General features: G+C 36.0%; 1 protein-coding gene across 3 annotated transcripts in view; it reads left to right on the forward strand.

Annotated features, from left to right (window-relative positions):
* The window catches only part of LOC127956772 (protein lin-7 homolog A), a 50,244-nt gene that overhangs the window by 9,232 nt on the left and 25,468 nt on the right, over positions 1-15,544 (forward strand). For all 3 annotated transcript variants that reach the window (XM_052554961.1, XM_052554959.1, XM_052554962.1), the window contains exon 2: positions 10,301-10,419. In XM_052554961.1, the coding sequence (XP_052410921.1) occupies positions 10,301-10,419 (119 nt within the window). The remainder of the gene's footprint in view (positions 1-10,300; positions 10,420-15,544) is intronic.

Raw genomic sequence — 15,544 nt, forward strand, 5'->3', positions numbered from 1 at the left:
GATTCACTGTGAGACACCAGTGTGCCCTGAGCAAGACACTTAACCCCTAGTTGCTCCAGAGGCATGCGACCTCTGACATATATAGAGGTCATATATTGTAGAGGACATATATTGTAAGTCGCTTTGGATAAATGCGTCAGCTAAATGTAAATGTAACATTATGTAACATTACTACCTTGTACTTAACAGTCTCCTGCTGACCCATGTAATTATTATCTGACATACAAAATCCCCGGACACAACTTCATTCTGGACTGAATTGGTCAGCATTAATGACCCTTTTATGGACCTTGGTCAAGTGAGACACCATATTTAATTTAACACAAGGCTTAGAGGGATAGAGTTACAGGGCCTTATTTACAAAACGAACGTACGACAGAATAGTGGGCATATGGTAATGTCTGCGTAAAACTTGTAGTTTATCAATACAGACATGAGCGGTGGCTAGGAAGGATGATGTTTCACATGGATATTGGAAGATGAGTGAAGTACAAATTTTACAGCTATTTATTTTTTTGTTTTTGTTCTGTGATTGTTAAATTTAGTAATTGAACTAAATAGGTTTCCATTTTATTTACTGGTATGTAATATTCATATAAATCAACGTAATTGTTTGCAATTACAAGGTTATCAGATGCTTTTGGAGTAAGATCAATTTCTCTTTCATGAGATTACTTCCTATATTTCGCCAGGTTATGTTTCTGCATATCGCAAGGCTTCTAAACTGCAATGCTTTAGGGGCATTATATTTAAATGACGATTGTTTTCAGCCACCACATTTATCAATGTACAATCATCAGTACAATGAGACTGGTATCATGCGAATGTTTCATGAATCACACATGAACCCTGACGTGATTTTGTCGTAAATTTGTGTGCTCGGATCTGCACTCATTTATACGTTAAATTGCTACATGAGGCCTACAGTCTTTACAATGGCAAGCACTGTATAAAGGTCATATGTACAACATACTTTGATGTTTTGTGAAAATGTTTTATACTGTCTAAGAGTTTTTTGGTAAGATATTTCATCAGCTGAGTAACCGTTCCATCTACTGAACACTTTGTACTTCTATCCATCACAGCATCGTTTATATCCCTGACAAACATTAGGTATGGCACTATCCTGGCTAACGTCTATTGTAAAACAATGTATAAATGGAATCCAGCTAAAGAATATTCAAAATACTACATTGATACAAAAAGCATGTTACAGTGAATTAACAAGGACTATTTTCCAATTAAAAAAAATGCAACTAATGGGCTAGTCAGACAGAATGCATTCCTGTGTTTATAAAATCAACAGTGAAGCTACTGATTAATTGGAAAGATTGCAAGGGTTTAAGACATGTATTTGAAAGTTTAACAATATGCTGAAAAAACTGGTGCACGCCACGGTACAGTGGTCAAAGATGCAAGTCTTATGCATGTTTAAAAACTGAAAGAAAAAAAAACTGCAGTGGTTCTTATAAATAGAAATGATTTCTGACATTTCTAATCATTTTTTACTTAGCAAATACTCCCCTAGAGAGCTGATTTCTAGATCAATACATCATATACAAGTATTTATAGAAACAGTAACAGATCATGTTAAATTATGTTCTATCCTAATTGATGTTCATTAGCAAAACATTCCATAACATCATAATCAGCACATCTGTGCACAACCTATCCCCCAACTGTCCCTACCACATTTAAATACAAAGTGACACCCATAGAAAGATCATGATAAACAGGAAGGACCGTCTTAGGAAATGTGTATGACACCAGGGGCGCAGATAGTATTTTTTAACTGGGGGGGACCAAGCTGTCCAGCAGTCAAATGTTTTCAGTCCAGAAAAATCACCAGCTCAGCCATGGATAATAGTACAGGTGCATCTAAAAAATTAGAATATCATAGAAAAGGTCTTTTATTTTTTTGTAATTTAATTAAAAAAAGCAAACTTTCTTATTACATTCATTGCACACAAACTGAAATATTTCAAGAGTTTTTTAGTTTTAACTCTGGTTACAACTTACAGCTTAGGAAAATAAACAATTCAGTATCTCAGAAAATTTGAATATTCCATTTTGAGCTTGATAAGTTTGATTAATTTGGAGTATAAATACAGGGTACCTCCTGGGCAAGTTTAGAACATGCAACAGTTGTCCAGAAGACGATCATCGACACCCTCTACAGGGTAAGCCACAGAAGGTCATTGCTGAAAGGGCTGGGTGTTCACAGAGTGCTGTATCAAAATATATTCATAGAAATTTGACTGGAAGGAAAAAGTGTGGTATGAAAAGGTGCACAAGCAACAGGGATGACCACAGCCTTGTGAAGATTGGCTGAATCTGCCAGAGTCTGACAGAGTCAGAAACCAAGCCACTACTGAACCAGAAAAAAACGTCAGAAGCATTTCACCTGGGCTAAGGAGAAAAATAACTGTACTGTTGCTCAGTGATGCACAGTCCTCTTTTCAGATGAAGGCAAATTTTTAATTTAATTTGGAAATCAAGGTCTGGAGTCTGGAGAAAGTCTTGAAGTGCTCCAAAATCTACCAGGAGATTTTGGAGCACTTTATGCTTCCATCTGCTGACAAGTTTTATGGAGATGTTGATTTCATTTTGCAGCAGGACTTTATCACCTGCCCACAGAGCCAAAACCACTCCAAAGTGGTTTGCTGACCACAATAATACTGTGCTTGATTGGCCAGCCAACTCACCTGACCTGAACTTCACAGAGAATCTATGTGGTATTGTGAAGAGGAAGATAAGTAACATCTGAAAAACAATACAGAGTGGAGAAGCTGGACTTCAATAATGTCTCAGCAATGCCACAGGCTTATCGCCTCCATGCCACGCCGCACTGCAAAAGGAGCTCCAACCAAGTATTGAGTGCATAATTAAACCTGCTTTGGAGATCTTGAACATTTCTGTTTTGTAAATCTTTTTTTTGATTGATCTTTGAAAATATTCAAATGTTTTGAGATACTGAATTTATTTTATTTTTCTAAACTGCAAGTGGTAATCATCAGAATTAAAACAAAAAACCTCTTGAAATATTTCAGTTTGTGTGCAATGAATCTAGAATATAAGAAAGTTAGCTTTTTTGAATTAAATAAAAAAAAATAAAGAACTTTTCCATGATATAAAATTTTTTTAGATGCACCTGTATATGATCACTATGGTTACCGCTACAGGCACAAATGAGGCAGCTTCCAGCTCCTCGTAGGACCCCGGGGTCAAGAGTCATAGCAATACACACACAGAGAACGTAAACATCAGTGGCAGCACCATCCTCGTGGGTTTGACAACAGAACAGCATGTAGTAAGAAGGTGGGTACAAAGTAATGGTTAGATTATTATTGTGCTTCAAAATTGGCACCGGATCGAAAGATTTTGAACAATACCCAGCCCTAGCCTCACCCCTATTTTGAAATCTTCACCCCACACATACATACACAACCATGGCAATGACGATCTCGGAACAAAGTGAAGATGACACACAAGCATATTCAAACAAAAGCCAGCATAAGTTGTGTGAAACCAATCAAAATCAACGTTACTCACCTATCAAAAAGAAACAAAACCTTGGCGTAGGATTCAAAGCCCTTCCCACTCCTTGAGTTTCTCTCCATAGACATCATGTTTGGATTAAAACTTTTCATAAAAGCATCTGCTAAATGACTAAATGTAAATGTAATGTAATATGTGTCCTGTGCACTCAAATTGAGTGCTCTCTTCTTGCTATCAGGACAAGACACGCACCCTTACCGCTGATTGGCTACAAGTGTGTTTTGGGAAAATCGTGTTTCAAAAATTGCTTCGTACACGTTTAAGGAATGGCGGGCAGGTTCGCCACAACTTAGACTAATGTACATAGCGGAAACTCTGATTAATCCTCTGTTTACCAATAGAGCCTTTCATTGAGACAATTAGGGAGACGGATCGGGTTACTATGAATCTGGGGGGGGGGGGGGGTCATGTCCCCCCCGTCCCTGGTGCCATCTGCGCTCCTGTATGACACAATGCATTTGTGCCATCTCAAAGTTGATCTTTAAAGCAGCTTAAATATAAAGACTTTCTTAAATAATGAGCAAGATAGACCACAGAGACAGAAACATCTGCATCAAGACACAAGAGAAGTATGGGTCAAAGAGAGAGAGAGACAGGAAGTGAGAAGCAGTATAAGATCATCTGTGGTCATCCTCTGACCTCCTGGTAATGAGACATAAATGTGAAAAGGAATGTTCACACAGTTTCCTTTGCTGGCTGAAAGAACACCAGCATGTTCAAGATGGCTCATTACCCCATGCACGACTCCAGACCATCCTCTCGGCAGAATCCGCCGGTAATGATGGAGCTTCAGTGCAGGATTAATGAAATAAAGGTTGTCACATGCTGTGGCGCTGCCTGTACATATGTGGATCTGTGAAAGCTGCCACAGGACATGACTGCAAAGTCACCTTCACTAATCTGATGTCATGAACTCTGTTGTTAGGGAAAACAGAACGGACTAATGTTTGCATATTTTGCAACCAAGGCTCATTGGAACATATCTCTACAAAATCATATGTTGCTTCTTGCACATTTTGCAAAAGTTTGAAAGTGAAATGTTTAGTGGGTAGCGCTAAAAGTTGCTCTATATGCTTTATAATGTTTGAAAATAACATACCACCTATAAAAACCAAACCTATAGTTAATTTGCAGAATCATCCATGTCATTGTATCTTGCTTCTAAAAGTCTTTATAAGCTCTTTAATCATGACTTGTGCTTCACCGGACTTGTACCAGGTGAGCTACCGAGCAATTTTACCACATCAGAAAAGCCATATGAAGCTGGTCATGTGATCCAAACTTAAATGTATTACCGTATTTTTCGGACTATAAGTCACACCTAAGTATAAGTTGCATCTGTCCAAAAATACGTCATCACGAGAGGGCACTCTACGCTGCTCAGTGCTCCTGTAGCCTACCCCTGAAAAGATTAACTGAAAACTGTTAACTGAAATATTAACTTAATTTATTTAACAAAATCCAAGACCAAGAACAGATATTGGTAATCTGGAAAAGCAAGTTACAGCTACAGTTAAGCTATAGGAGCACTGAGCAGCATAGAGCGCCCTCTTGCAGCTGTAGACGGTAATGTTTTCTCTTGGTTCATTTCTCTTGGTTCATGTCAAATTAATTTTGATAAATAAGTTGCACCTGACTATAAGTCACAGGACTAGCCAAACTATGAAAAGAAGTGCGATTTATAGTCCAGAAAATACGGTAGCTTAAAAATGCACTATGATAAGTGTTTTGAGGTCATAGCATAGTACTGTGCAAGAAACCAAACAAATTATTTGTTAATCTGCCCAGTAATCATAATTTGTGTGAAATGAAAAAGAATGACTAGTGTTCATTTCAGCTGCAATGAATAGTATATACATTTCACAGGATTAGTGCACACCTTTATTTTGAGTGTATGATCTAATTACAATGTCAGTATTACTAAGTCACTATTGATCCTATGGCTGTGTCCCAAAACCTATAGAGCATCTTCTTAAAGCATTATATGCAAACTCCTAACAGGAAGTCAAAATGCCTTCTGTTGCCTATATATAGTACACACACACACACACACACACACACCTGAAACAAAAACGATGCAACACTTTAGTGGTGGAAATTATGATTCTTTCTAGAGATTCGTTCATTATCAGTTCGTTCACCAAAATGATTCGTTCAGAATCGTTCACTGATTCGTTCAGTGACCATTTCTTCGTATTACACAAAATAAGCCAACAGGTGGCAAAAAAGAGTGTATTATGTGCTATGTCTTAAGTCAATGAACGTATTCACTTGTTACAAAAACTGATCTGGCTTTATTAAGATGTGTGTATAATCGCATTCAATATATAAAGTCTAATTAAGTTGTTCAGATGAACAAAGCACAAGGTTTTCTTGCCTAAAGAGCATTTTGATTGTTTGGTCAGACAGTTTGTATATTATATATTCACATTCATAAATCGGGGATTAAACGTGGGGTTGCTAAATATCAAAACAAGCGTATGTGCACTGCTTTGCATTTTGCGAGATTGACATGCTAAATGGCAGACTAAACCGGTTTACTCCCATTCATTTAGTTCACGAACGAGATAAACTATGTACCAGTTCATTTCATTCACAACGACATGTGGATCAGTTCAGTCATTTCATTCATGAACGAGATGTACTAAATCATTCAACTCGTTCACGAACGACATGTGTATCAGGTCAGTCATTTCATTCACGAACGAGATGTATCAGCTCATTCAACTCATTCACGAACGACATGTGTACCAGTTCAGTCATTTCGTTCACGAACGATCTTTAGATCTAGTTCAGACTCATATGAAACTCGTTCATTAAAGGGCATATTCGTTCACTACATTCAACAAATCACATACTCTGTCACATCTCATACTCGAAGGCTATTGGCTCGATGTTGAGTATAATTCTTTGACAGGATGAAACAGTTGTTACCCGGTTCACTGAGCTGCGCATGCGCTGCTGTGGAGGGAGGAACTTCACTGAACGAGAAATATGAGTCAGTGGATTACGTGAACGAGAACGATTCGTTCACCTAAAAGATTCGTTCAAAAAGAACGATTCGTTCACGAACGACACATCACTACAACACTTGTATTTAAGCTATTAGTATTCCAGTTAGAATTATTTCAAATTTAGCTTGTCTCGTCACTTATTTTCTGCTGGAACTTTGATTGATTCATGGCTTTATTACATGCAGAATTGTCTGTTAACACTGCATACTTTATGGCACATCATCCAAAGTCCTAAATATAAACTGCAGTACATCCAGAAATCGGCTGCATGTCTGCTATCGTGACCACATCACTGCTGTCCTTCACAAGCTTCACTGGCTTCCTGTCTCACAATGGACGAAGACCTTTTCTTTATGCACTAAGCCCTCCATACAAAGACAAATTCATCAAAACTCAAGCTCCTTCAAAACTTTTATTGGTTTTATTGTATTGGATTAGTCATTTTTATCTCTTGCAATGCATCACTGAGTACCTTGAAAAGCTCTATAAATAAACTGCATTATTAGAAATGTATTAACATTTTTATGTTTTGTTTCTCTCATTATTTCCAAATCATACTGTTCCCATAGCTATGCCTGGGTGGACCAAAATTGTTAAAATAAATGTTTATCTATAATTTATTATTTACATATTCTTTGACTCAATCCAAAATTAAATGCTATTATTGTTATTTTTTTTCCATGGAACATATATATATATATTTAAGATATCAGGCATTTTGTTTAGATACACTTGACTGCTTCAGATATTTGTATCTCACAACTTAGGAATCAACTTAGGCCAGCTGCAGAAACACAACTATTACAGTAACAAAGGAATAATTAGTCTTACTTTCAATCTGAGAAGACCAATTGCAGTTTTTATGCAGCTGATTTTGAGCTGTTTGAGCTTTCATTTATTTCTTGTTTCAGTATATAAGAAAAAAATATTTTTAATGTTCTCTTTTATTTTAAACTTTAAGTTAATAAAAAAGATTTTAATTAAAGTTTACAATAACACTGATCTAAGCATTAAAGAGGCCCCAGTTTATGCCCTCGTCTGTGTAAATTTTTCACCAAAAAGCATTAGTCATTAATTTTTAGTGACGTGCGGTGGCAACAGAGTGATTAATGTCATGCTGACATTCTTCTGACAGCTCTGTGCCAGAGCCAAGTGGGACATGCCAGGACACTGCTCAGTTATGGATCTAGCTGTCAGGTTTTGATAGAATCTAAGCTGCTTTAATAACAGAAGAGCTTTAATTTGGATCCATCGTTTTATCAGCAAAGCTTTCAAATTCAGTCCAATATGACATAATAATGGAAAAACCAAAACCGCCCATTTGAGGTTTGAAGATAGGAGCAAAAGGTTGCAAGTTTTCTCTCGATGTGACTGACAGAAAGGCCCTCAAACTGCAAAAGATTCTGCTCAGATTGTTGCATCTGTTGTTGTCCCGTGAGCCCACAGGCTGTAATAGCTTTTGTGTCTGCTCTTCTAGTCTCGCTGGGTTCGGTTTTATTAGTTCCTGTCAGGGTCTGGCCCACTTTGCTTTGCCGTCTGTGTTCAAACAAAGTTATTATCTAATGAAGGCTACTATGGGACAGAAAGACCCTTGTTTTTGTCAATTTGTGAGACAGTTTGGTAGGATTTGTCTAATCCTCCCCCCACCACTCACCCAAACAGTTGCACATTATGTAAAATGGGTATAATTTTTTACGGTCCAAAGATGAACGAGCACAATTACCCACATGCCTGCCTTGACACACATAACAAATCACTGCAAGTCCTACTACAGAGCACTAAAGGCTCAACCATCAGTAACAATCTCTAGCAACAGGGATGTGTTTAAAACTACATACAGGACCTTAAGATATTTATCACATTGATATGCTTTTATCATAGTCCTTACAAAAAATTATTAGGCCTATTCTTAATACCAAGCAATGTTCACAGCATGCAGCAGCATTTGAAGTCAATAATTGACAATCATTTTTGATACTATTATGGCTACACAATTGTTATATGTACACTAAAGTCCATTTTGTTTGATTTTACTCTAAACTAAATGGCACAAATACTCACAACAAAAGTTTTGTTGTTTTCAATAACAATAGAAAATGTTATAGTATGGCGTTGTATTTAGTTCACCCAAAAATTTTCATTGCCCTGGGATTTGCTCACCCTCAAGCCATCCTATGTGTATATGACTTTCTGGTAGGGTTGTGCAATTAATGGAATGTGATATGTGCATCTTGTCAATAAAGCCTGTTCTGTAATTATTAGTAAATCTCTATCACATGCTTTCAGATGGATTAGCATTTAATACACAGAGCCATAGTTCACTATGCAATATTACAATCATTATCACAGAAAAATCATCGACGATTATGAATGTGATAGTGTAGATTTGTCAGTGCTGCTCCATGTGAAAGCACATGATGGAGATTTACTACTAATCACAGTACTAGCTTTACTGAGGAGATGTGCATGACTATGGCATTTAATTAATTGCACAGCCCTACTCTCGCTATTAACAAACCATTAACTATGACTTTTGCTTCAATAAACTCAATAAATTTGCTGCTTATTAATAGTTTGTAAGGTAGTTGTTAAGTTTAGGTTTAGGTTAAATCTAGGATTAGGGATGTAGAATGTAGTCATGCAGAATATGTGCTTTATTAGTAATAAGCATTCATTATGTTATTAATAGGAATGCTAATAAGGAACTAGTTAACAGTGAGAATTTGTCCTAATATTATAGTGTTGCCGGGTTTCTTCTGTCAGATGGATACAGCTAGAGTTGTATTGAAAAATGTCTTCCAAGCTTTATAATAGAAGTCTATTGAATTTCTGTATATGTAAATTATTTATTTCATTGCCGTCATACAGTATAGGAGTAGTGAAAATAACATTCCTTAAGCTATGCCATTTGTCACGTTCTACCTTACATTAAATGTGCGTTTGTTTTCTCAATATTTTTGTTTTAATGATTTATACACGCCTATTTAAGCGATTTTAGTTACTTGGCTTAAAAAAAGAGATAGTTCACCCAAAAATCTGTCATCAATGACTCTCCCTCCTGTTGTTCTAAACTAGAATGAGTTCCTTTGTGCAGAACACAAATGAAGATAGTTGAAGAATGTGCAAAGTGTTTTTGTTCATACAGTGAAGGTCTTCTTAAAACTGCTACTATAAAATTAGTAGCAGCTCTCTCATGGGTCTGTATTTTTACATTCCTTCAATGTTTCTTCAATCCTCTTACATGTAAACAGCATAAAGTAGCCCACTTACAGCTGTGCAAATATATCTACTGACTAAATGTGCCAGTTGAACTGCACTGGGATGAATGAGAATACTTATGGATTGCTCTCTAAGTATATTAGTACTTCTTGATTAGACAGACTGGATCACTCGGACTCAAGACACTGAAAGCCGTGGCAAAGACACATATTGTTGAAACAAGCCAGACTGACCCCACTGAATGTGCGCCCTGTAGGTCTGCTGAACAGAGGAGCTGCAGCAGTGTGATGTGTCTTTTGCTTCATGTAAAGAGAGCGCTGATTGCTTTCAGTGGCCCCTCTGGCCTTCAGCAAGTCTATTTCCATTATCCCAGCAATCGATTCGCTGCAGCTTCACCATCTCGCTGCCCTTTAATGCAAACTTTACCCTCTCTCTTTCTCTCTGAATCAAAAAGTTACTCCTCTGTTACTCAAACACATCTGTGTTTTCTTTCTCTCTTTCCATCTCAGATGTTGCCAGGGCGATTGAGCTGCTGGAAAAACTACAGGAGTCTGGTGACGTCCCGGGTCACAAGCTGCAGTCCCTGAAGAAGGTTCTACAGAGCGAGTTCTGCACGGCCATTAGAGAGGTGAGACCTACATACATGTATTCCTGTCGCCTCTAGAGTTTAGCACCATAAAGATATACTCATATATCCCAGGAATAGTTTGCCCAAAAATGAAAAATCTGTCATTGTTAACTCACATCTTAGTCTTTATTTTCTGTGGAATAAATATAATTTATAATTTAAAAAAAAGAAAAAAGAAAGAAAAAATATGGCTGCAAAGTTCTCCACTAAATAAAATACTCAGTCTCAAACCAATATCTTATAATAAAATATAATTAAAAATATAAATAAATAACTATGATTACTGTGCAGCATTCCCAATCCCAGCTTATAGGTCTGCTCATATTTAAAAAATATATATAACTTTTCCAAAGTGTAAAGTGCAGCATCACAGTTTCAGTTTTTGGACCTGCTCAGATGGGAGCTGCGTTTGAATTGCGGTCATTTTTTCCTAGTTGTAGTGATGTTCACACTCGCATGATGCCTTTTGAAAACCTTAGGCCGGTGACACATTGGCATATTGCACCTGTCAAACATAGTCTATTTTACCGTCAATATGTTGACGGTGTCCTTTATCAGTAGGCTTTATATTTACGCTTAACATGAAGTATATATATTGTTGTCGTGAAGACAAGATCCTGGTCTGTCGGCGCTCTCCCTCTATGTCACCTACAATAGCAGCAGTGCGCCAGCGCCGCGTCAGGCATGATTCTGGTGTGTAAAGACACAGAAAACGCAAAGCAGCCGTCAGTTGCGTAACTGACAATCAGCAGAAACGCCACGCTCACGCCACGCAGCCAGTGTGTCACCGGCCTTAGAATCAGCTGCAGGGCGGGATTTGCGCTGAAAGCGGGACTTCCACCACTTTTTGTTTGGAAACACGAAAATGTACTTATGTTCCGCAAACAAAATATTGCATTCGGTCATTCGGTACACACGTGCACCGTACCGAAAGCCCTGTACCGAAACGGTCCGGTACGAATACACGTACCGTTACACCCCTACTTCTTGCTGAACAAAACAGCACTGCTGCTACAAACACGGTACAAAAAAAAAGAACAGACACAACAGACCTTGGCAGAAACATTCACAAAGAAAACACCATATGACAAAAAAAAGCGAAAAGTTGAAAACAATTACAAACTCAGTAACAACTTTTATTGCAAGGTCTATGTTGCCAGTTCAATCAGTCGAGAAGGATGGGTTTCAAGAAATGTTACAGACTTTACAACCCAGAAATAATCTGCCTTCAAGGAGATATTTCAGTGAAACAGCTCTACCAAAACTGTTCAAGTCTTATCGACAAACGCTGTCCCATAAATTGTAGAAGGTCACCTATTATGCCACAACCTCCGATCTGTGGTCCAGCAGAACCTCGGAGTCGTACTGCAGAGCAGTGTCTGTTATTTATTTTGTTCCTTTTGTCTTTTTTTATCCTCATCTTTTATATAAATATGAGCAAAGATGTTATATTGTGTTGTGTTCTAATGTTTAGATTGTGCAAAACATTTTTTTTTTAAAGAGGTAGTCACATTGTTGTTAGTCTATTACTAATATAGTACTGATTGCAAAGCACAAAGTTAATTACGTACATATATTGTACTGTAAAAACACTGTTCTTGTATTAAAATAAATATTTAGTACAGTAACTTGGTTCATGTTTAAATCAATGTCTCATATCTTTATGTACTAGTAATTCTATACAATAATAGACCAAATGCAGCAAGTCAAAAGACCAACTGGACCTTAAAAATATATCGTCTGAATATCGATAGAGATATTGGAAAAAACAAAAAACAAATCGAGATGTACATTTTTGTCAATATCACCCATCCCTAGATAGAACTTTAGTGATTAGAATTAAAACTTGATAACCATGTATGAATACATATTTGTCATTTTGGGTTTCTGTAAAAAAAAAAGAAATTTTATATATATATATTAGTAATAGATCATATTAATTATTATTAAAAGATAATACTACTACCACATGTCAAAGCTTAATGTAGAGCCATGCATTAAATTTTAAATTAATAAATTGTGTGTGTATGTCAAAGTTGTTACTCTTAACTAAAAATAAAACTATACAAATTATTTTAATTAATTGAAATAAAGTTGAATAGCTAAATACAACAGAAAAAAATAGCTAAATACAACTGAAATGTAAAAAAAGAAAATTAAAATACAATAAATTTAAGTTTTAATTGTATAAAGCATCTGTTAAATGAATAAATGTATATGCACTGTAAATGTAATCGGAATTACTAAAATTTAAATCTAAATAAAATATAACAGAAGTATTAAAAAACAAAAAATAAAAAAACTTAATATAAACAAAAGCATAAAATAATAATAAATAATAGTATAATATAAATACAAAATTAATTATATAAATAAACTAATCACAAACAAACATATTATACAGTATAGTACTGTATATTCACACCCACAGCATATTAATTAGCTACAAAAAACTTAAGTACTGTATATTGTTTTTATCTTTAATATGTATTTTAATATATATATTATATACTTAATATATAATAATAATGCTAAATCCTTTTATTATAAATAAACTTATATTTAATTACACCATTTGCAATGATTCAGGGGATTAGTAGTTCATTCTATTTTAAAGTATTTAACCCTTAAAGACCTAGAACATTTTTGGGGCGCCTGACACACCTGCATTTTTCTTAGCTTTTCAGACCTATTCTAGCAGTCAGCATCAAGTGCCATATATCCTTATAAAAAGGAGAACTTAAAGTTTAAGTCTAATTTAAAGTCCCAATTTTCCTTTTTTCTCTAAGAATGAATGAAATTACAGAATTTTAAGAAAAACCCAAACAACAATTGATATTTTTATTTAGAAAGTTGTACCTGGGTGTTTTACACGTCCAAATAACATGTTGTTTGCATATAACATTCCCCCAAGCAACTTATAGCCATTTATTACAATAGTGTTATCGGCACTTTTAAGTGGAAAAAAAAGGCCCATTTCATTTACTAACAATAGAGATGTGTCCAAAATGTTAAAGGAGTAAAGAAAATGGAAAGTGTTATATAATAACAAAACAAAACAAAATTGCTTCCAGTGCTTCATCAGATATCTACCACTGTTTCATCCTTGTTTTTGATTTGTTTTATGCCAAAGTTCTCTGTCGTGTGTTTTTTTTTTTGTTGTTGTTCTGCTTTTTCAGAGTTTTCTCATGCAAATGTGTTATTTTGTGTTTGTATTCATGCACGCACAACAGACTTTACTTTGTGTTCGTTAATATTTCCAAAGAAATATGTTAAATGGTAATTCAAAAGACCAAAACCTATGTTTATTGGTTGAATATGGGACAGTTTGAACCAATCTGGGCACGGGGGTGGGACTAAGCGTCAACAATTGTTCCTGTTTGGCTCAGAGGAACGAAATGCTTTGGTTTCTTCTGACGAATCAATGTTGTCAAAATGTGATTACGTAATCACGTACACTACGGTGCCTCTGAATATCCAAATGAGAGAAATAGGACATCTCTGAAGCTCTGAATCTCCGCTTTACGTCACTTTTAAAGCATTCAGATAGGTTTAGCGGTTCAAAAGTTACTAAACATTAAAGAACAGCAGTTATTTTTAGCCATGGGTGGCTGTCTCTGTCTTCGAGGGTTAAGTATAGACTTTCCTTTTTTCTGCTTTTCATAATTTCTTCACATCAACTGTTGTATTGTTGTGATTCTTGAGTCTAATTAGTTTGCTTCATTATGCTTAGAACTCTTAAAAAATGCCTATGGAGAAAATGAATGGGCAAGTCCTTCCAGATTCAAGGACAGTAAAAAAAAAAACAGGCAGCCACTTTTGCATTTTATTGCAGATGAAGCATCTGAGCATCAGAGGCTGTGGTAGATACAGTATAGACCGAGGATCATCAATTATGGGATGGAATCTCAGTGTCATTGGAGTCTGACGGTCGTGACAGACATGCATTGAGGGTGCGATGACAGGAGCGTGTCTGTCAGGGAGAGATAGTGGCGACTGGTGCCTGTTTTACTCTGCTCCTCCTGTAAACTTGCAGAAATGCAATTATTCAGAGAATGAGGCTGACCTGGGCCACTGCGGTTTTAAATGCAGCACCAGGGCAACCACTTTTTCTCACCACTTTAAAGATGTCTCCATTCATTTCCATGCTCAAACACCGGAATCGTACTAGTAAACAACTACTTTATCTCACAGACAGACACATTTGTGTAGTTTGGCCTGAGAAGGGTACAGTTTTATCCTGGGAGAAATGCCTTTTCCCATTTAGTAGTGTATGTGTGAACTGGGGCAGAAAAGAAACCCATTATGTTAATACATTTGTTTATTTTATTAATTATTAAAAGGATGATTATATGCTGCCTTTTAGTATGGCACTTTCTGTCACTTGTGAGCTGAGCACATATAATTATGAGCTTGTTTATTTTGAACAGTATGGGAGGTTTGTGACTAGCTAAACAACAAATAAAAAAAACAACGAAAAAGATACTCACAAAACAATTATTTAGGACATCAGTTTTATTTTATTTTATTTTTGGACACTACTGTTAATGTCAGGTGAATTGAGAAAATAATACTTGATTTTGCTTTTTTATTTTAAGACGAACATAAGTGAAAAACCATGGTGTAGGCCAATTCACACAAAGAGTGATAACTCTAAAGGTAACAACAGTACCTACTGTATATTAGTGTTCACATTGTTTATTATAAGTGTGTGTCTACTGCTTTTGAATGCTGAAGCTCTTTTAAAGTCGGGGGATTCTGATTGGCTGTCAATGTTTTCATCATTCATCAGCTGGAAAACAAAATGTCTGAAAGTGATGAAAACTTTATTCCTCCTCTATGTCCTAATTGTTATGGTGTGGACTTCTCTATTCTCATAGAATAAGAATTATTATTAAAACTTTATAGTTTTTGGTATTGTCCTGTGAACAGGTCTTTAGTTTTGTTTTTATGTTCCCTCCTTTATGCTTCCTGTCCATTATCCTTTGCAAAATAAAGGAAAAAACATAAAATATCCTCACCTCACAATTAGGGGTGGTAAATATCGCAAAGAATAGACAGTATTGCCCACGTAGCAAGTAGGCTCTGAATTTTTCTAATACTTACTCCAGAGGCATTTTGTTTC

Source organism: Carassius gibelio, chromosome B4, assembly GCF_023724105.1.
Source record: "Carassius gibelio isolate Cgi1373 ecotype wild population from Czech Republic chromosome B4, carGib1.2-hapl.c, whole genome shotgun sequence".
NCBI lineage: Eukaryota > Metazoa > Chordata > Actinopteri > Cypriniformes > Cyprinidae > Carassius > Carassius gibelio.